Below are 16,133 nucleotides of genomic sequence, written 5' to 3'. Positions count from 1 at the left end.
TGAGATCATTTCTCCGGTAACACACCGAAATCCCTCATTTTCGGAAAATGTATCCAATAGTCTACAAATACCTTTTCTTACGCTAGTGAAATGTTCAAGCATCTAAATAAACCTCTTCCTATTTCTGTCCAAATAAAAAATACATCTAACACCTGTTAGGTTGCTCATAATAGGACAAATACATGACTAATTATGTACAAAATATTTCAGTGTCCTCAGCAACAAGAAGGGACCAACCTTTGTGGATACTATGTTTGCAGACACATGATCTCCATCTACAAATCTGCTGATAGCTGTGAAGATTCTTACGAATTAGTACTAGTAAGTCTATCTTAATTAATATCTTCTACTCCACTCATATGGCACATTCTAATCTTAGAAGTACTGCAGCTCATCTTAGAACTAAGGGCCCCTGAACCACTCCCCGCTGGTGAATTGCTGATGGTTCGGAGAGTTATCAGCGACTTCTTCCTGAATCACTACATCAATCCCACTGGTGATAAGGAAGATTTCAACATGCCTTCTCTTGAAACATTGAGTAAGAGTTAGCAGCTAAACATATACGCATGGACCAATAATGCTACATGTACAGGAAATTACAGGCGTTTTACAGGTTGACTAGGAGTCCGTCCGACGTGGTTGCGAGGGTGCGAGCGCGCGCTGAACTGAAAAGGAAAAGATAAAATAAAAAATAAAAATCCCGGCAGTTTCCTTTCTCTCCCAAGTGACGGCCGGCTCGCCCAGATCGGCCAAGCTATCTGCTCTAGTTCCCCTCATGGTTGTGTGGATGCGATCTCTTTCGACGCGTCAGGATGTGCTACCTTCAGGCGGCGAGGCGACTTCCTCCTTGTTGGATGCCCCATGGCTGCCTCCTCCGATGCGTCGAGGCGATCCCCTGCTTGTCGGCAGTGTCAGGACCGGTTCCTCCAGGGCGACCAGGCGATCCCCTGCTGGTCGGCAGCGTGACGGCCGGCTCCTTCAGAGAGGCGAGGCGGCCTCGTCGTATATACGCTGGAAGCGCCATGGGCGAGCCCCGTGGAGCCCTGGGCGGCGTACAGGCTAGTCGTGTGGCGGCTGACGATGCTGGTCGACCTGCTCCTGAGCGTGCAGGGCAGCGTCGACGTTCTCATCCCCCCGTTGCTGGACCAGATGGACGAGCTAAAGTGCCAAACTGGTAGCTATGAATTTTGCTTCAGTTTTGCTTTCTGCTAATCTGAATAACATGTCAATGCTCTGAATTTTGTGCAAGGACTGAATTTTGTTATGTTTTGCAGGGAGAGGAATAGACACTCCAGTAGCAGTGGTATTCTCTATGCAATCAAACGAGAAGCATTTAGTGTTGTTTCACCAAATCAAAAGAGAACAAAATCAGACCACATATGATTGCACATTATGCGTGTGTATGTGGAGAAGATAACTGGAGTGTGCAAGTTCCGTACAGAATTGGTCGCGCAGTTGGCGTTGATTGTAACATGTACTTTTCGTTATATGATTTTGTGTGGTTGTAAATTCTGACCTTATGAATAAGATCAATATACAAGGTTGTTTGTTTCTTGAAAAATTGATGCATGGTAAATCCCGTGTGACATATAAGTTGTGATCATAATGTTCCAACTAGAATTATGAATAAGAAATCTGTCCTGATGGAAACATCCTTGTTCTATTGCAAATGTGTGAGACAGAAAACTCTCATTCATGAGAGTTAGCTAGCGGCAATGTGCACGTACACATATCCAAGGAAAATTGCAAACATATAACAATCTCATAAAGCAAATCTGGTACTTTAGGGAAAAATCCTGATGACAAAATATAAATTTGGTGCCCTGGTGTCTTTCAGCTATTACATTAAAGTTGCCAAGTGCATAAAAAGTACTGCATCCAACCACTTGAAATGACATAAATCTTGTCTAACTCTGATCCACCGTATTGTTCCGCCCTTCAATTCCATCGAAGTGCAACTCAGCAGAACTGGGCACTACAGTCGATGTCGATCCTTGCTGAACTTGAAACAACATACTTGTATATTCTCCTAGGATTGGAGGCATAACCATTGTCGGTAAACCTCCAAATGATACCGTAGTCGATTCTTGGGGTACATTTATGTTGCCAGCGTTAATGCCCAAGTCAAATGATTCCTATCCAAAGAAGGTGATAAAATGACATTGATGCTCAAGTGTTTACTAGAAATAAAAGGATGATAAATAAAGATACATGAACTGTGATACTACAAGCCTGGCCATCCAAATAAACATCTTGTTGACTCTATTTTAGATTGCAAGAAGTCAGTAAAATACATGAAAAAATATTGCTAAACAGCCAGGAGCAAGAATTAGATACCATATGTTCTATAGCATTTTGTTGTAGAATATCATCCTTTGAGGATTTTCTTTTTTTGCTAGACCTTTTATTTTTCAAATTCAAGGAGCGAGCCTGAAACAAATACAATTTTACTGAGCTCACAAGTGTGAATTTAGGTCTTCTTTTTCACAACTGGAAAACGTAATATTAGAAATGATACCTCTTTTTCAGCTTCCTTCTTCTCCTTTATTGCAGCCTTTTTCTTCTCCATTTGTTCTTTTTTCTTCTTCTTTTCGTTTGCTTGGCGAATAAGCTTATCAACCTTAGATTCTTTTCTCACCGAAGGAGGGCGTCCAACACATCTAACAGCTATTGGACTCAGTATAGTTTTACCTCTTGCCTTCCCATTGGAAGGTGAATCTTCCTGTGTACCAACCTTATCATTGTTATTTTCAGAACTTGAGTTGCTGCTGTACTTAATTTTCAAGGTGCGAAGATCTTCGATCAAGGAATTGTGTGCATCATACGACATGGCACCTATCTCTGCAACTGGGTAGAAAGAATTGCACAAGCTATCAAAGCGTTTTGCAACAGGAGTGTCTTCCATGCCGCCATATGTGCATCTGATAAAGTTATGTTTTCTTTTCACATTTTTTCCACCGAGCAAGGATGTATTGTGGACGAACCTCCTTGATTTTCTTTTGAGTAAGAACACACAACACATGCCTAAAGAGAATACCTCTGAACTCAAAGCGGCGACATGAACACTTAACTTCGAACTCTTCCTCATTGAAATATACATGGTACAGAATATCCTTTCTCCATCCTTTTTCTTCGTCAATTAGAACATCCTCGGTTATTTCATATGTTTCTATTGTCCCTTCTTTTTGTATAAACTTCCGATCACAGTACATAATATCTGTTAGCTCTTCTTGAAATTCTTTGAACTTTGAATTTGTATAGATTGACTGAAATTGCTTCTCAATGTCAAAGCGTGTGAGACAAGGTATGGTTGAATTGAAAGAATTGAAATCAGCAATATTCTCCTTCTGAACTTTATCATGAAGAGCATTCTCATATTGGCTAACAAAATGCTTCAATGTAGTTTTTGCATTAACATATCCATCAAAGAAGGCATTCATACTCTCACTACGTTGCGAACTAGACATTCCTGCCCAAAAGCCATCTTTCACAAATGCTGGAACCCAATGGTGTCGATGGTTGTAAATCCCTTTAAGCCATTCATTATCACCAAGATCATACTTCTCAATCATATGCATCCAAGCAATTTCAAACTCTGCAACTGTTAATGAATCATAGACCGCATTGCCAACAGCAACCTTGATGCGATCATATTCATCATACCCACCTAGCTTCTCGGGTATCTTCTTCATTATGTGCCACAAGCACCATCTGTATCGAGATTCCGGAAAAACTATTTCCACACCATTCTTAATTGCTTTTGCTTGATCAGTGACAATTGCTTTTGGTTGACGATTTGACATACATGTGAGCCATGCTTGAAATAACCAAACAAATGTTCCAGTATCTTCATTTGATAATAAAGCACATCCTAGCAAAACTGATTGGCCATGATGATTCACTCCGACAAAACAAGCAAACGACATATCATATTTGTTCATCAAATATGTCATATCAAAACTAATGACATCATGAAAAGAGTCATACACTGCCCTACTTCTGGCATCAGCCCAAAATACATTCCTAAGTCGGGATTCATCATCAACATCCATTACACTAAAAAAGTTTGGGTTGTCGGATTGCATTTTAATAAAGTAGTCACGAACCGCTTCAGCATCACCACTGCCAAGTTTCAGCCTCCTTATTTTCTCTAGAAAATTACAAGAATCTTTCTCACCAAAAGTTAGGTTCTGATGACCATCTGCTGCCACAACAAAAGAATTGAAGTTCTTTTTTACCCGAATTCCGGCTCTGTCATTCAACTCAAGCTTTCGCTTAAAATGGTAGTCTAACCTTTTGTTGCATCTAAATAACCGGGATTTTAGTGGACTTAATGCATGATTATGATCCAATATGACCTTCGAAAGATACAACTTCCCATCAGGACCACGAGTAACATTAATTTTAGCTTTGCATCCTAACCCGGCTGATGGATTTGGCTTCAACGTATTTCTTGAGTTGGACTGAGTCTTACCATGACGGCTGCAATAAAGTGTAAGGTACCTCAATTGTCCATTATCATCACTGTTTGAACTTCTTCTCGTCACACCAAAGCCTTTTGCTTTAGCATACTAGGTATAATACTCTCACAACTCATTCTCATTACCAAAGGTCATCCCCAGTTCAGGATCTCCAAGTGACACATCTTGTTGGGCTTCACCAAGGTCATGTTCAACTTCCACATTGCTTTTCTTCTGCTCCTTAATGCCATCATCGTCGCTTGAAATAGACATGTCACTTGATTCTTGAACAATACAAGTTCCATCATCCATTCCTACAAGCCATGAAATTTTAATCATTCTCGTACAAAGGCAACATAACTAAACTGAATGGTAACAAATTGACCTAAAAATTGACATGTTAAATTATTTTGAAAAGGTTGTGTTGAACATTACGAGATGCATATACTTAGAAACAAACATAACATTGTGTGCTGAGGTGATGTGATGTGCTAGTCATGTACATGCAAACAGATGAAAGATTAATAACTAATCATTTGTAACTAACTTCAGGGCTTCATCAAGGCGGACAACTCAGGTACACGGCTTTGATCTACAGATGGATAAATCCAGTATATATGATGCAATATCACCAGTCAGACTATCCAAATCGTGACATCATGGCCTTCAGTATACATAGGATTACCTGCTAATGCCGATGTGACGGAGCATGCGACGCCGACGGCTTGAAAAGATCAGCCGAGCAAGCAGCAATGTGCCCTTGGCGGCGTGAGGCGGCCGTGGTCGTTCGAGGCGAACGCGATCGGCAAACCGAGCCGCTGTTCTGTTTTTCCAGTAGCGTAAACAGCGGAACGTCCTCCTTTTCCGTTATTTCCTGCCGTTCTGTTTTTTTACTTTGCGTAAACAGCGGCACGTTCTCCTTTTTCCTTTATTTCCCCGCAGCTTAGCCACGTCGGACGGACTCCTAGTCAGCCTGTAAAATGCCCGTAATCTCCTGTACGTGTAGCATTATTGCGCATGGATCCATTGTTTTCCATCTGATGAGGTCTTCATGTTTCGTACACTATTATTAATTATGGAATTTAGCTACCATTTGTTCAATTTCAATTGCTACGAAATCTGATGAGTGTTCTTCCTGTGAACACTATTTGTTCAATTGCATATTGTGGTGAATTTGCTTTTTGCATGCCGATTCAAATGGGATATTTTTGCTTTAACCTGGAAATTGCTCTGCACATGGTTCAACTAAATGAGTGTGTGTGATCCACATCAGAAAGCATACGTCAATCATAAAGGAACCATCGGTGATACACAACAAATCGTAGACGATTTGCAACACTACTACGTGTGCGTAGAGGCTCCGAAACCGTTTGTGATACCACATTATCGCACATGAGAGTTCAGAGTAAACCGTGCCCCATGTAAAATACAATCCCGGTCGTAAATTTTTCAGAAAACGTGCGGGATCCCAAACAAAAAGCACACGTCACTCTTACTGCAACCGTCGGCGATATAAAACAAATCACAAACGCTCTGCAGCACTTGTATATGTGCGAAGGGGATGCTGAACCATTTGTGATAGAACATTATCACACACGACAATTGTTTGGAAACGTGTGCGATGGAGTATTGCATGGCAGACGAGTTCTGTAGAAATCTCGTGTGCGATGGGGCACATACCACACACAGTTCATATGTTGGCTTGTGTGCCTTAGATACTATTTCCCAAACGGTTCATTATGACACACCGTTTGGTTTCACTGTGTCATTAGAAACGTTTAATCACCGTTTCCACACATGTGACGGGATTTGGTGTGTGCTGCGCCGCATACGATTGCATTTGGCAAGGCCTCTACATCATGGATCCCTATCCAGGCGGTTTTTGGGTCGTATGGGAAGGACCCCCCTATCGCACACACTCACTTGGCGACGGTTCAGAGTGATGTCGCAAAAAGGGGTTAAAAACTGTTTGTATAGCACCTCACTATACCGGTGTAGGGGCGTAAAACAATAGCACTTGTTGGGAGGAAACCCAATAGTTATATTAATTTTTTTATTTTACGTTCTATTTTGGTGTGTTCACATAATTATTCCTACTATTATGACCGTGTTTTTATGTTTTAATTCGTGTTTGTGCCAAGTAAAGCATTTGGGATGATTTTGCGCCCAGAGCTCGAATTACTATAATTCACTAGAACGTGATAAAATTTTGTATGTTTTAGAAATTACTGATATATAAATTTCCCAGGTTTCCTAATTTTTCAAAATTGTTGGAGTTACAAAAGTATAGTGTTTGTTTAGGTCATTATAGATTATTCTGTTTTAGACAGGTTCTTTTTTTCCATGGTTTACTTGTTTTAACGATGCTATGGATTATATCAGTGGGTATAAGTCATGGAGAAGTTAGAAAAAAGTAGGTATTATGAAAGAATAAATTATGAATGAGTTTATAACAGTACCTAAAGTTTATCATTTGTCCATTATACTAATGGATCTCACGAGCTTTCTGTTGATTTTTGTGTGCTGCAGTCTTCAAGTTTTGGGTGAGATCACGATGGATGAAGGAATAAGGAGCGGCAAAACCCTAAGCTTGGGGATGACCAAGGAACCCCTAGGTAATACAAAAGGAAGACCCAAGCGTCTAAGCTTGGGGATGCCCCGGATTACATCCCCTCTTTCGTCTACAATATATCGGTATGTTACTTGGAGCTACATTTTCATTCATCACATCATATGAGTTTTGCTTGGAGCGCCTCATGCCATAGTTTTGCTTTATTTGCTTTTTAGTTTTCCACAATCATTTCTTGCTAGAAAGACCTTTTGAGAGGGACACACATTTATCGTGATTTGTTAGAATGCTCTATGTGTTTCACTTATATCTTTTGACCTAGGCAGTTGCTCTAGTGCTTCACTTATATCTTTTAGAGCATGGCAGTGGTTATATTTTATAGATATGATTACACTCTCATGCTTCACTCAAATCTGTTTGACAGTCTTTAATAGGAAGTGGTAATGTGCACGTGTTATAAGAGTAGTCCAAGAAGGATAGGTATTCAAAGGTATCGATGCAACAAACCCTGGGTCTGTTGCCCAGACTGTGCACAGGCCTACAGACAAGATTGTAGCACCCAAGATCAGACCAAGAACAAGAGATCCGTTCTTTGAAGAATCAAAGTGCAGATCAAGAAGACCAAGTCAAGCTAGAGAAACAAGATACAACTACGGGAAAACTCTCCCTTGCAGGGCAGGCGAGCCTGGTGAGGTCGGGGTTACCCCGGAAGCGGGCCTCCATATTGTCCCGGTAGGCTTGCCCCGGCTTGCGGAGGCGAACTACTCAACTGCACCACCTCACAGTGACGCAAGTCATCGATCAGTGCGGTGTCAAGCCCCTAAGTGACTAAGTGGCCACTTCATGCCACATGGAAGCCACTTCCTACGGGAAACACCTCCAAGTGACACCCGTCTCGAGATGTGTCAAGCAAGCAGGCGCGAAGCTGGAAAAAACAACCCGACAAGGCTTGCCGGGCGCACTGTGATGTGACGCTAAGCGGCACATTTAATGTGCTCTAGCCACCTGCAGAGCTAGGTATGATAGCACTGTTTGCTATCTAATCAGTATGTAAAAGGCTGATTTGCCAAGGTGGTGACCCCTTGATCTATAAAAGGAGGCCCATGTCAACTGTAGAGTGGATTCGGACCCTCACATATTCATATGTGCGTATCCGCTCTCGCCCCGAGGTAACCTTGTCGGGAAAGAGCGCTGCGTTCTCCACCATCAATCCACCAAAGTAGGAGTAGGGTTTTACGCCTCGTGGTGGCCCGAACCTGGGTAAAACTGCCCGTGATCTCTGCCGCGCTGTGTTACGCTTCTCCGCTCTTTGTGCAACGTGCCCATCCCCATGCTAAACCAAAAGGGGATCATGGCCCCATAGGTGGTCATGGTTTCCCACGACATCTTTGGCGCGCCAGGTAGGGGGAGTCACTTGAACGAACCCGAGAGTGTAAGCAGCGCATCTTCTTTATTGTCATTTTCTTCATCGACAGCTCCATCAACTATGACGCCCAAGAAGAAGCCCGGTGCTGCAGCTCACCCGTCCACCTCGAAGGTCCTGCCGCCAGCGACCGCCGACGTCGCGGGGACTGCGGGGATCCATGCATGGGGGTGTGGACGCTGCCGGGGCCGTGTTCAACGCAGGAGGCGTTGTTACCACCTCCCCCACGGCCAGAGCAGGAGCGGGAGGCACCGAAGAAGGATAGCACCAACAGCATCCCGGCGACCATGCTCCGCGAGGTATGGGTAGAGAGATTATTCCTTTTGCACCTCTCTGCCCGGCCGAGGGGCACAGCCACGGTAGTGACGCTCACTCTGGGGCGGATTTCAATCCTCCGGCCGCCCCCGTCGCGGGTGCGGTCGCAGGACATGCACCACCCACGGAGCAAGCTGGCCCAGCCAATGCTTCAAATGGAGCCATGGGTCCACACGCGCCACCACCTCGTCACCACGCCATCCAAGCGACTGGCTCCCGATGGCAGGAGCCCGATGCAGACACTACAGGCACCGTCGGGAGCCGAGCAACGCTGCGATCTACATCATCATCACCTATGCCAAGCACCGCTTCGGAGGCCATGGTGTCGGAGTAATGGGCCACGGGTAGGCTAACCCGAGTCCTAGAACCTTTCAAGACATCGGGGCAGGCTGCGCCCCTCAAGACCCCTGGACAAAGAGCCGCCTTCTGAGAAGTCGGCGGCAAGGCCACCGGCTAGCCACTCGCGGCCGAGTCCCAGGGACGACTTCAGGACAAACCGACTCCTGACTGACGACTTCCCAAGAAGCCGGCCTTGGGGAGTCGGCCCACGACTCCAGCAAAACCCCATGTCCTCATCAAGAGGGACAGGACAGGGGAGTGGCTACAGTGAAGACTGCTCCCACCCCTTTCCAAAGGCAAGCATGGTCATAGTATGCCGTACCCGTGGAGATCTCCGTGTGGCGTGGCACTGTTGCCATGCTGGCCCTGACATCAGCACCGGTGGACCAAATCCTGCGCCCACGATGGCTTGTTTGTACGACCTTTGGGCGGCGGGTCCACCGGCCAGCGGGATCCCAGAAGACGGCAAGGGCGCCACAAGTCGGACCCATCGAGAGCCGGCCCCCGAGAGTCGGCCAGCTCCGCCCCTGGGGCCCATGCGCCATTAACCATATGTGACGGAGAGTGGAAATAGTGATCGCCCGCCAGGCGGCGGGGCTGTTGCCACGACTCCATGACGAAGCCCGCGTCATTAGAAGCACGGCTACAGTAATCAGCAGCCGGCAAGACCCGCCTGCGGCGGACGCGGCCTGTCGGCTCCGTACCAAGCCAGTCGGCGGGGACCACCAGTCGGCGGTCCCCAGGAGTCGGCGGATAAGACATCGGCCAGAGAGACTGGCGGCTGGGCCCGCGTCCAGCCGGATTACCATTGTACTCCTGGGGGGTAGGCCTATATAAACCCCCCAGGGCACCCATGCAGAGGGTTGGAATCCATTAGTACTAGACCAGATCATATAGGAAAGAGAGAGCTAGCCTTGCCTTCTCCTACCTCTAGGAAACAGCTTAAGGAGCAATCGTGTAAACACTTTGCCATAGTGATCATGCGGAGACTCCGCAGAGCAGCAGTAGGGGTATTATCTCCCCGGAGAGCCCTGAAGCTGGGTAAGATTCGCCGGCGTGCATGTCTTCGCCTCATCCCGTTTCCAGGCACCGGCGACGTTCTACTCGCCCCCACCATGATAAGCCATCCTTTGGCATATGTCGCACCCAACCCCCGACATTTGGCGCCCACCGTGGGGCCTGGTGCACTGCCGTCCGGAGACCTGCTCTGGACGGGAACCCTTTTCCTCCCTGGCAAGCATAGCCAGCCAGGCACGCCAGATGGAGTCAGCGCTGACGCGCTGCGCGGTGTTGAGATCGCCTGCGCAGCCAGCTGCCTGGCCAAACTTGTCGGCGAGGTTCACCTCTCCGACGAACCTGCATCCAACGCAGGCACGGGCGGCTTCGAGAGCCTCCTCGCGGGCCTCCTCGATCAACTCCACGTCGCCAGCGAGCCTGCCGTGGACTTGGAGTCCGTAGGTTCCACCGACCCGATGCTGGTCGACTCCGACACCGCGTCGCTCGACGCGTTTCCCACTAATGTGGTGGTCTACGACGAGCCTCTCCCTCGTGCGGAGAGTGGCGGAAGCACCATCACCGAGGTGCTCGTCATCAGTCATGACGAGCCTCCCGGCGGAGGAGCGCATGACCCACTTGGCGTGGCGCTACAAGACCTGACTGTGCCCATTCCGGAAGACACTGACGCGGAGACTTTGGAGGCATGCCGCCTTCAGCTCATCGAAGGCGCGAAGAAGCTGGCTAGCATGAGACGCTTGTCAGAAGCCTACCAACAAGAGATGGATCGCGCTGTTGGCGGCTCGCCGGCCCCAGCAGGGCCCAGCCGCCTTGGCGCGGTCTAGCAGTGCGGCGTAGCCATCGCCAATCTGTTCGGGGCAAGTCGCCCTGTGTATGCTACACCAGCGGAGAACATCCGAGCCGCCCAGGCGGCGGCGGATGAGCTGGACAATTTCGAGGGCGAAGAGCGCCGCCTGATGATGGAGCAAGTCCAGCGGCTCCCCGACGCAGCTGCTGCGCAGAACGAGGCCGGCTCCCACACGGAGGCGCTGCAACGGCAAAACGACGACCTTCGCCGAGATCAAGGCGCGACGTCTCGAACGCCGACTGGCGGCGCCCGAGGAAGAAGAGACAAGGATCCGACTGTCAGCCACAGTCGGACTCACATTACCATAGAGCGCGACCGAGACGGCCGCCCGAGAGCAGTGGAACAATGGGATGACTGTCCGCCTCCTCCTCCTCGCAAGGAAAGGCGAGTCTCCCCACCGCCTGTTGATCATCCGACTCTCGGCGACCGCCTTCGCCGCCGAGAGGGAGTCGGGGAAAACGACGCTCGCCACCGGATCGACCGACTTCACCGATCCCTGGCGCTGGAAGAAGAAGATGAGTTGGGTCCGCCTTGTTTCAGTCCCCGCATTCGAGAGGAGCCCTTTCCCAAAGGGTTCACACTCCCAAGAGACACGCCCAAGTACACCGGCTCCGTGAAGCCGGAAGACTGGCTGGTCGACTACTCCACGGCTGTCAGCATAGCGAACGGCAACAAGCGCGTCACCGTAAAGTACGTTCCGCTCATGCTCCAGGGCACGGCCCGGACATGGCTGAACAGCCTGAAGCCCCGCAGCATCAATAGTTGGGTTGACTTCACCGAAGCATTCGTCCGCAACTTCACCAGCACGTACAAGCGTCCTCCCAAGCCTCGTTAGCTTTCCTTGTGCATGCAGGGTCCCGACGAGTCGACTCGCGATTACCTCACGCGTTGGGCCGAGCTTCGGAACTCCTGCGAGGGCGTGCACGAGGTGCAGGCTATCGAGTACTTCACCGCCGGGTGCAGAGAGGGCACCATCCTCAAGAACAAGCTCCTCAGCGACAAGCCAGAAACCCTCGACGAGCTGCTGATCATAGCGGACAAGTACGCCACGGCCGACTCCTCCATGAAGGAAGAGATTCAAGTTAGCGCAACCGGCAAAGTGGCCCCTCAGGCTCCAAGAACTCCGGCGGGAGACGCCAGTCGGCGGCAACAGCAGAGCGACCACAAGCGCAAGGCCCCGCAGCCGGCTTCCAGCAGCCGGCAGGTCACGACAATTGAAGCCCAGCAGCCGGATGGGCAGCCTCCACCTAAGTGACAGAAAGGTGGCAAGCCCAACTGGTTGCCGGCCTTCTCCTATGAGCAGACTCTGGATGGTCCTTGCAAATTCCATAGCGGCGCGAAGTCGTCAAATCACACCACCCGGAAGTGCCACTGGCTCACCTGGATCGCCAAGGGAGATGGCCTCCTACCTCCCCCACCTGCTAGGCAGCCGCTACCGCCTCCGCCCCAGCAGCCGGCTGTCAGGCCAGTCGGCGCAGTACAAGACGAATACCCCGAAGAGCACGGAGCCTACGTGGTGTTTACCAGTATGGCTGACGATCAGTGCAGCAGGCGGCTGCAGCGACAAGAGGTGAATGCAGTAGGATCAGAGACGCCAGAGTTCATGCATTGGTCCGAGAAGCCTATCGGGTGGAGCAGGGCTAACCACCCAGAGGTGATGCCGAGTCCGGGCTCTTATGCCTTGGTCTTGGATGCCACCTTTGCCACGGATAGACGAGCCACTCGTTTCTTGCGAGTTGTGATAGATGGAGGCAGCAACATCAACATCTTGTACAAGGACACCATGGAGAAACTAGGAATCAAGCAAAGACAGCTTCATAATAGCCGGACTGTGTTCCACGGCATTGTTCCTGGGCTTTCCTGCTCACCAATCGGCAAGATCCTGATGGACGTCCTCTTTGGAGACAAAGAGCACTTCCGCCGAGAGTCAGTATGGTTTGAGGTGGTGGACCTCGAGAGCCCATACCATGCACTACTTGGCCGACCCGCCCTGGCCAAGTTCATGGCGGTCCCCCACTACGCCTACCTCAAAATGAAGATGCCTAGTTCCAGGGGAATTCTGACCGTAGCCGGCGACTACCGGAAGTCGTCTGCCTGTGCGGCTGAGAGCAGTCGGCTAGCCGAGTCCCTGGTGATCGCAGCCGAGAAGCGGCTCCTTGAACGGGTTGTGGCGATGGCCGGCACTCAGCCAGAGGTGTCACCTAACCCAAAGGAGTCGAAGGCTGAGGGTTCGTTCCAACCAGCCAAGGAGACAAATAAGATACCCTTGGATCCGGAGCACCCAGAGAGGTACGCTGTCATAGGCGCAAACCTCGACAACAAATAGGAAGGGGAGCTCGTCGATTTCCTCCGTGAGAATCGGGACATCTTCGCATGGTCCCCCAAAGACATGCCAGGTGTACCGATGGAATTCGCCGAGCACAAGTTACATGTCCGATCTGATGCAAAGCCGGTCAGGCAGCCCCTGTGCCGCCTATCAGAAGAGAAGAGAAGAGTTATTGAAGAAGAGATTGCCCGACTCCTAGCAGCCGACTTCATTATGGAAGTGTTCTTTCCAGAGTGGCTAGCCAACCCGGTCCTGGTACTGAAGAAGAACAAGCAGTGGCGAATGTGTATTGACTACACGAGCCTCAACAAGGCCTGCCCCAAGGACCCGTTTGCTCTGCCAAGAATTGATCAGGTGATAGACTCCACCACCGGATGTGAGCTGTTGAGTTTTCTGGATGCATATTCAGGATATCACCAGATCAAGCTGAACCCAGCTGACAGACTGAAGACCGCCTTCATCACACCGTTTGGAGCCTTCTGCTACCGCACCATGACGTTCGGCTTGAGGAATGCCGGCGCCACCTTTCAACATTGCATGCAGAAGTGCCTCCTCAAGCAGCTCGGCAGGAACGCCCACGTCTACATGGACGATGTGGTGGTGAAGACGGAACAACGTGGAACACTACTGGAAGACCACAAGGAGACCTTTGAGAACCTGCGCCGATTCCAGATCAAGCTCAACCCCGAGAAGTGCGTCTTCGGAGTACCAGCCGGCCAACTCCTTGGCTTCCTGGTCTCTGAATGCGGCATAGAATGCAACCCTGTAAAGATCAAGGCCATTGAGAGGATGGAGGTACCCAGCCGACTGCTGGACGTGCAAAAGTCCACCGGCTGCTTGGCGTCCATCAGCCGATTCATCAGTCGGCTGGGCGAGAAAGCTCTCCCCTTATACCGACTCATGAAGAAGACCACTTTTTTCGAGTGGAACCACAAGGCGGATGAAGCTTTTTTCCAGTTGAAAAAGATGCTGACTACTCCACCCGTTCTGGTGGCTCCAACTCCTAAGGAACCGATGCTCCTGTACATCGCCGCCACCAGCCGGGTAGTCAGCACGGTCATTGTAGTGGAACGCAAGGAGGAAGGCAAGGCACTACCTGTCCAGAGACCAGTATATTACCTGAGCGAAGTACTGTCAGCCACCAAGCAGAACTACCCCCACTACCAGAAGATGTGCTATGGCGTGCACTTTACCGCCAAGAAATTGAAGCCTTACTTTCCAGAGCATCCAATCACCGTGGTCTGCACGGCCCCACTTGCCGAGATCATCGGAAGCCGAGATGCTTCTGGCCGAGTGGCCAAGTGGGCTATAGAGCTGGCTCCCTACACCATCCACTACCAGCCCCGCACCGCCATCAAGTCACAAGCACTGGCCGACTTTCTCGTCGACTGGGCCGAGACCCAGTACCTACCTCCAGCGCCCGACTCCACCCATTGGCGGATGCATTTCGACGGCTCCAAGATGCGCACTGGCTTGGGAGCCGGTGTTGTCCTCACTTCTCCTAAAGGCGACAAGCTCAAATACGCACTGCAAATCCATTTTGCCACCTCCAACAACGTCGCCGAGTACGAGGCGCTCATTCACGGGCTCCGGCTTGCCAAAGAACTCGGCATTTGCCGGATCCTGTGTTATGGAGACTCGGACTTAGTGGTCCAGCAGTCGTCTGGCGACTGCGACGCCAAAGATGCAAACATGGCGAGTTATCGTTTCCTCGTACAACAACTCAGTGGGTATTTCGAGGGGTGCAAGTTCCTCCATGTGCCAAGAAACGACAACGGCCAAGCAGACGCCTTGGCACGAATCGGCTCTACCTGCCAAGCAATACCATCCGGCGTCGCCCTTCAACGCCTCCTCAAGCCGTCTGTCAAGCCTTCACCAGAATCAGACTCTATCTTCGTGTCGGCTCCTCCGGAAGAAGTCAGATCCGACTCCAGAGCCCCGGCAGATAGTACGGGGATTTCGGCAGATGGTTCCAAAGCCGCCATAGTCGACGCCGGCCCAGGGACTGCAGAACCCGGCCTGGGGACTGCGGCGGCGGGCTCGAAGACTCCAGAACTTGGCCCAAGAGCCGCGCCAGTCGGCCCGGGGACTTCATTAACCCAGCAAGCGATTGTTGACTCCACCCCGCCGCCTCCCAGCCAAGCCGCCCTCGTCCAAGTCACAGTTCTGGCAGTCGAAGAAATAGCAGCACCCTCATGGGCCCAACCCATCCTCAAATTTCTGGTGAGCAAAGAGCTGCCAACTGATGAGACCTTATCTCGGCAGGTACAATGTCGAGCGGCAGCCTACACCATAGTCAACAGAGAGCTGGTCAGGCGCAGTGTCACTGGTGTCTACCAGCGCTACGTAGAGCCATAGCAAGGCCAAGCAATTCTCGAAGACAACCACCAAGGCAAGTGTGGCCACCATGCGGCTTCAAGAGCACTCGTCGCCAAAGCTTTCTGACACGGCTTCTTTTGGCCAACGGCCTTAGAAGAGGCCAAGGAATTGGTCCAAAAATGCAAAGGGTGCCAGAAGTTCCGCTCCAAGCCGCATCAGCCGGCTTCTGCACTCAAGACCATTCCCATTGCCTGGCCTTTCGCAGTTTGGGGTCTAGACATGGTGGGACCATTCAAGAAGGCACGAGGTGGCTTAACTCACTTACTTGTCGCAGTGGACAAGTTCACCAAGTGGATAGAAGCGAAGACAATCAAGAAACTGAACGGTCCGACTGGCATGACTTTCATCTCCGATATCACAATTCAGTACGGCATACCACACAGCATCATCACCGATAACGGCACAAATTTTGCCAAAGGCGCCTTCGCCCATTTCTGTGCAACACATGGCATCCGACTGGA

At 50.0% G+C, this 16,133-nt stretch overlaps 1 protein-coding gene across 1 annotated transcript; it reads left to right on the top strand.

Moving 5' to 3' along the window:
- Window positions 1-693: 693 nt before the first annotated feature.
- LOC125555839 lies at window positions 694-1,561 on the top strand. Its single transcript, XM_048718669.1, has 2 exons — window positions 694-1,174; window positions 1,275-1,561. The coding sequence occupies exons 1-2, from the start codon at window positions 813-815 to the stop codon at window positions 1,381-1,383; spliced, it is 471 nt and encodes a 156-aa protein (XP_048574626.1). The 5' UTR covers window positions 694-812; the 3' UTR covers window positions 1,384-1,561.
- The last annotated feature ends 14,572 nt before the right edge of the window (window positions 1,562-16,133 follow it).

Source organism: Triticum urartu, chromosome 5 (genome assembly GCF_003073215.2).
Source record: "Triticum urartu cultivar G1812 chromosome 5, Tu2.1, whole genome shotgun sequence".
Lineage (NCBI taxonomy): Eukaryota > Viridiplantae > Streptophyta > Magnoliopsida > Poales > Poaceae > Triticum > Triticum urartu.
This window is presented reverse-complemented; position numbering and strand designations above follow the sequence as displayed.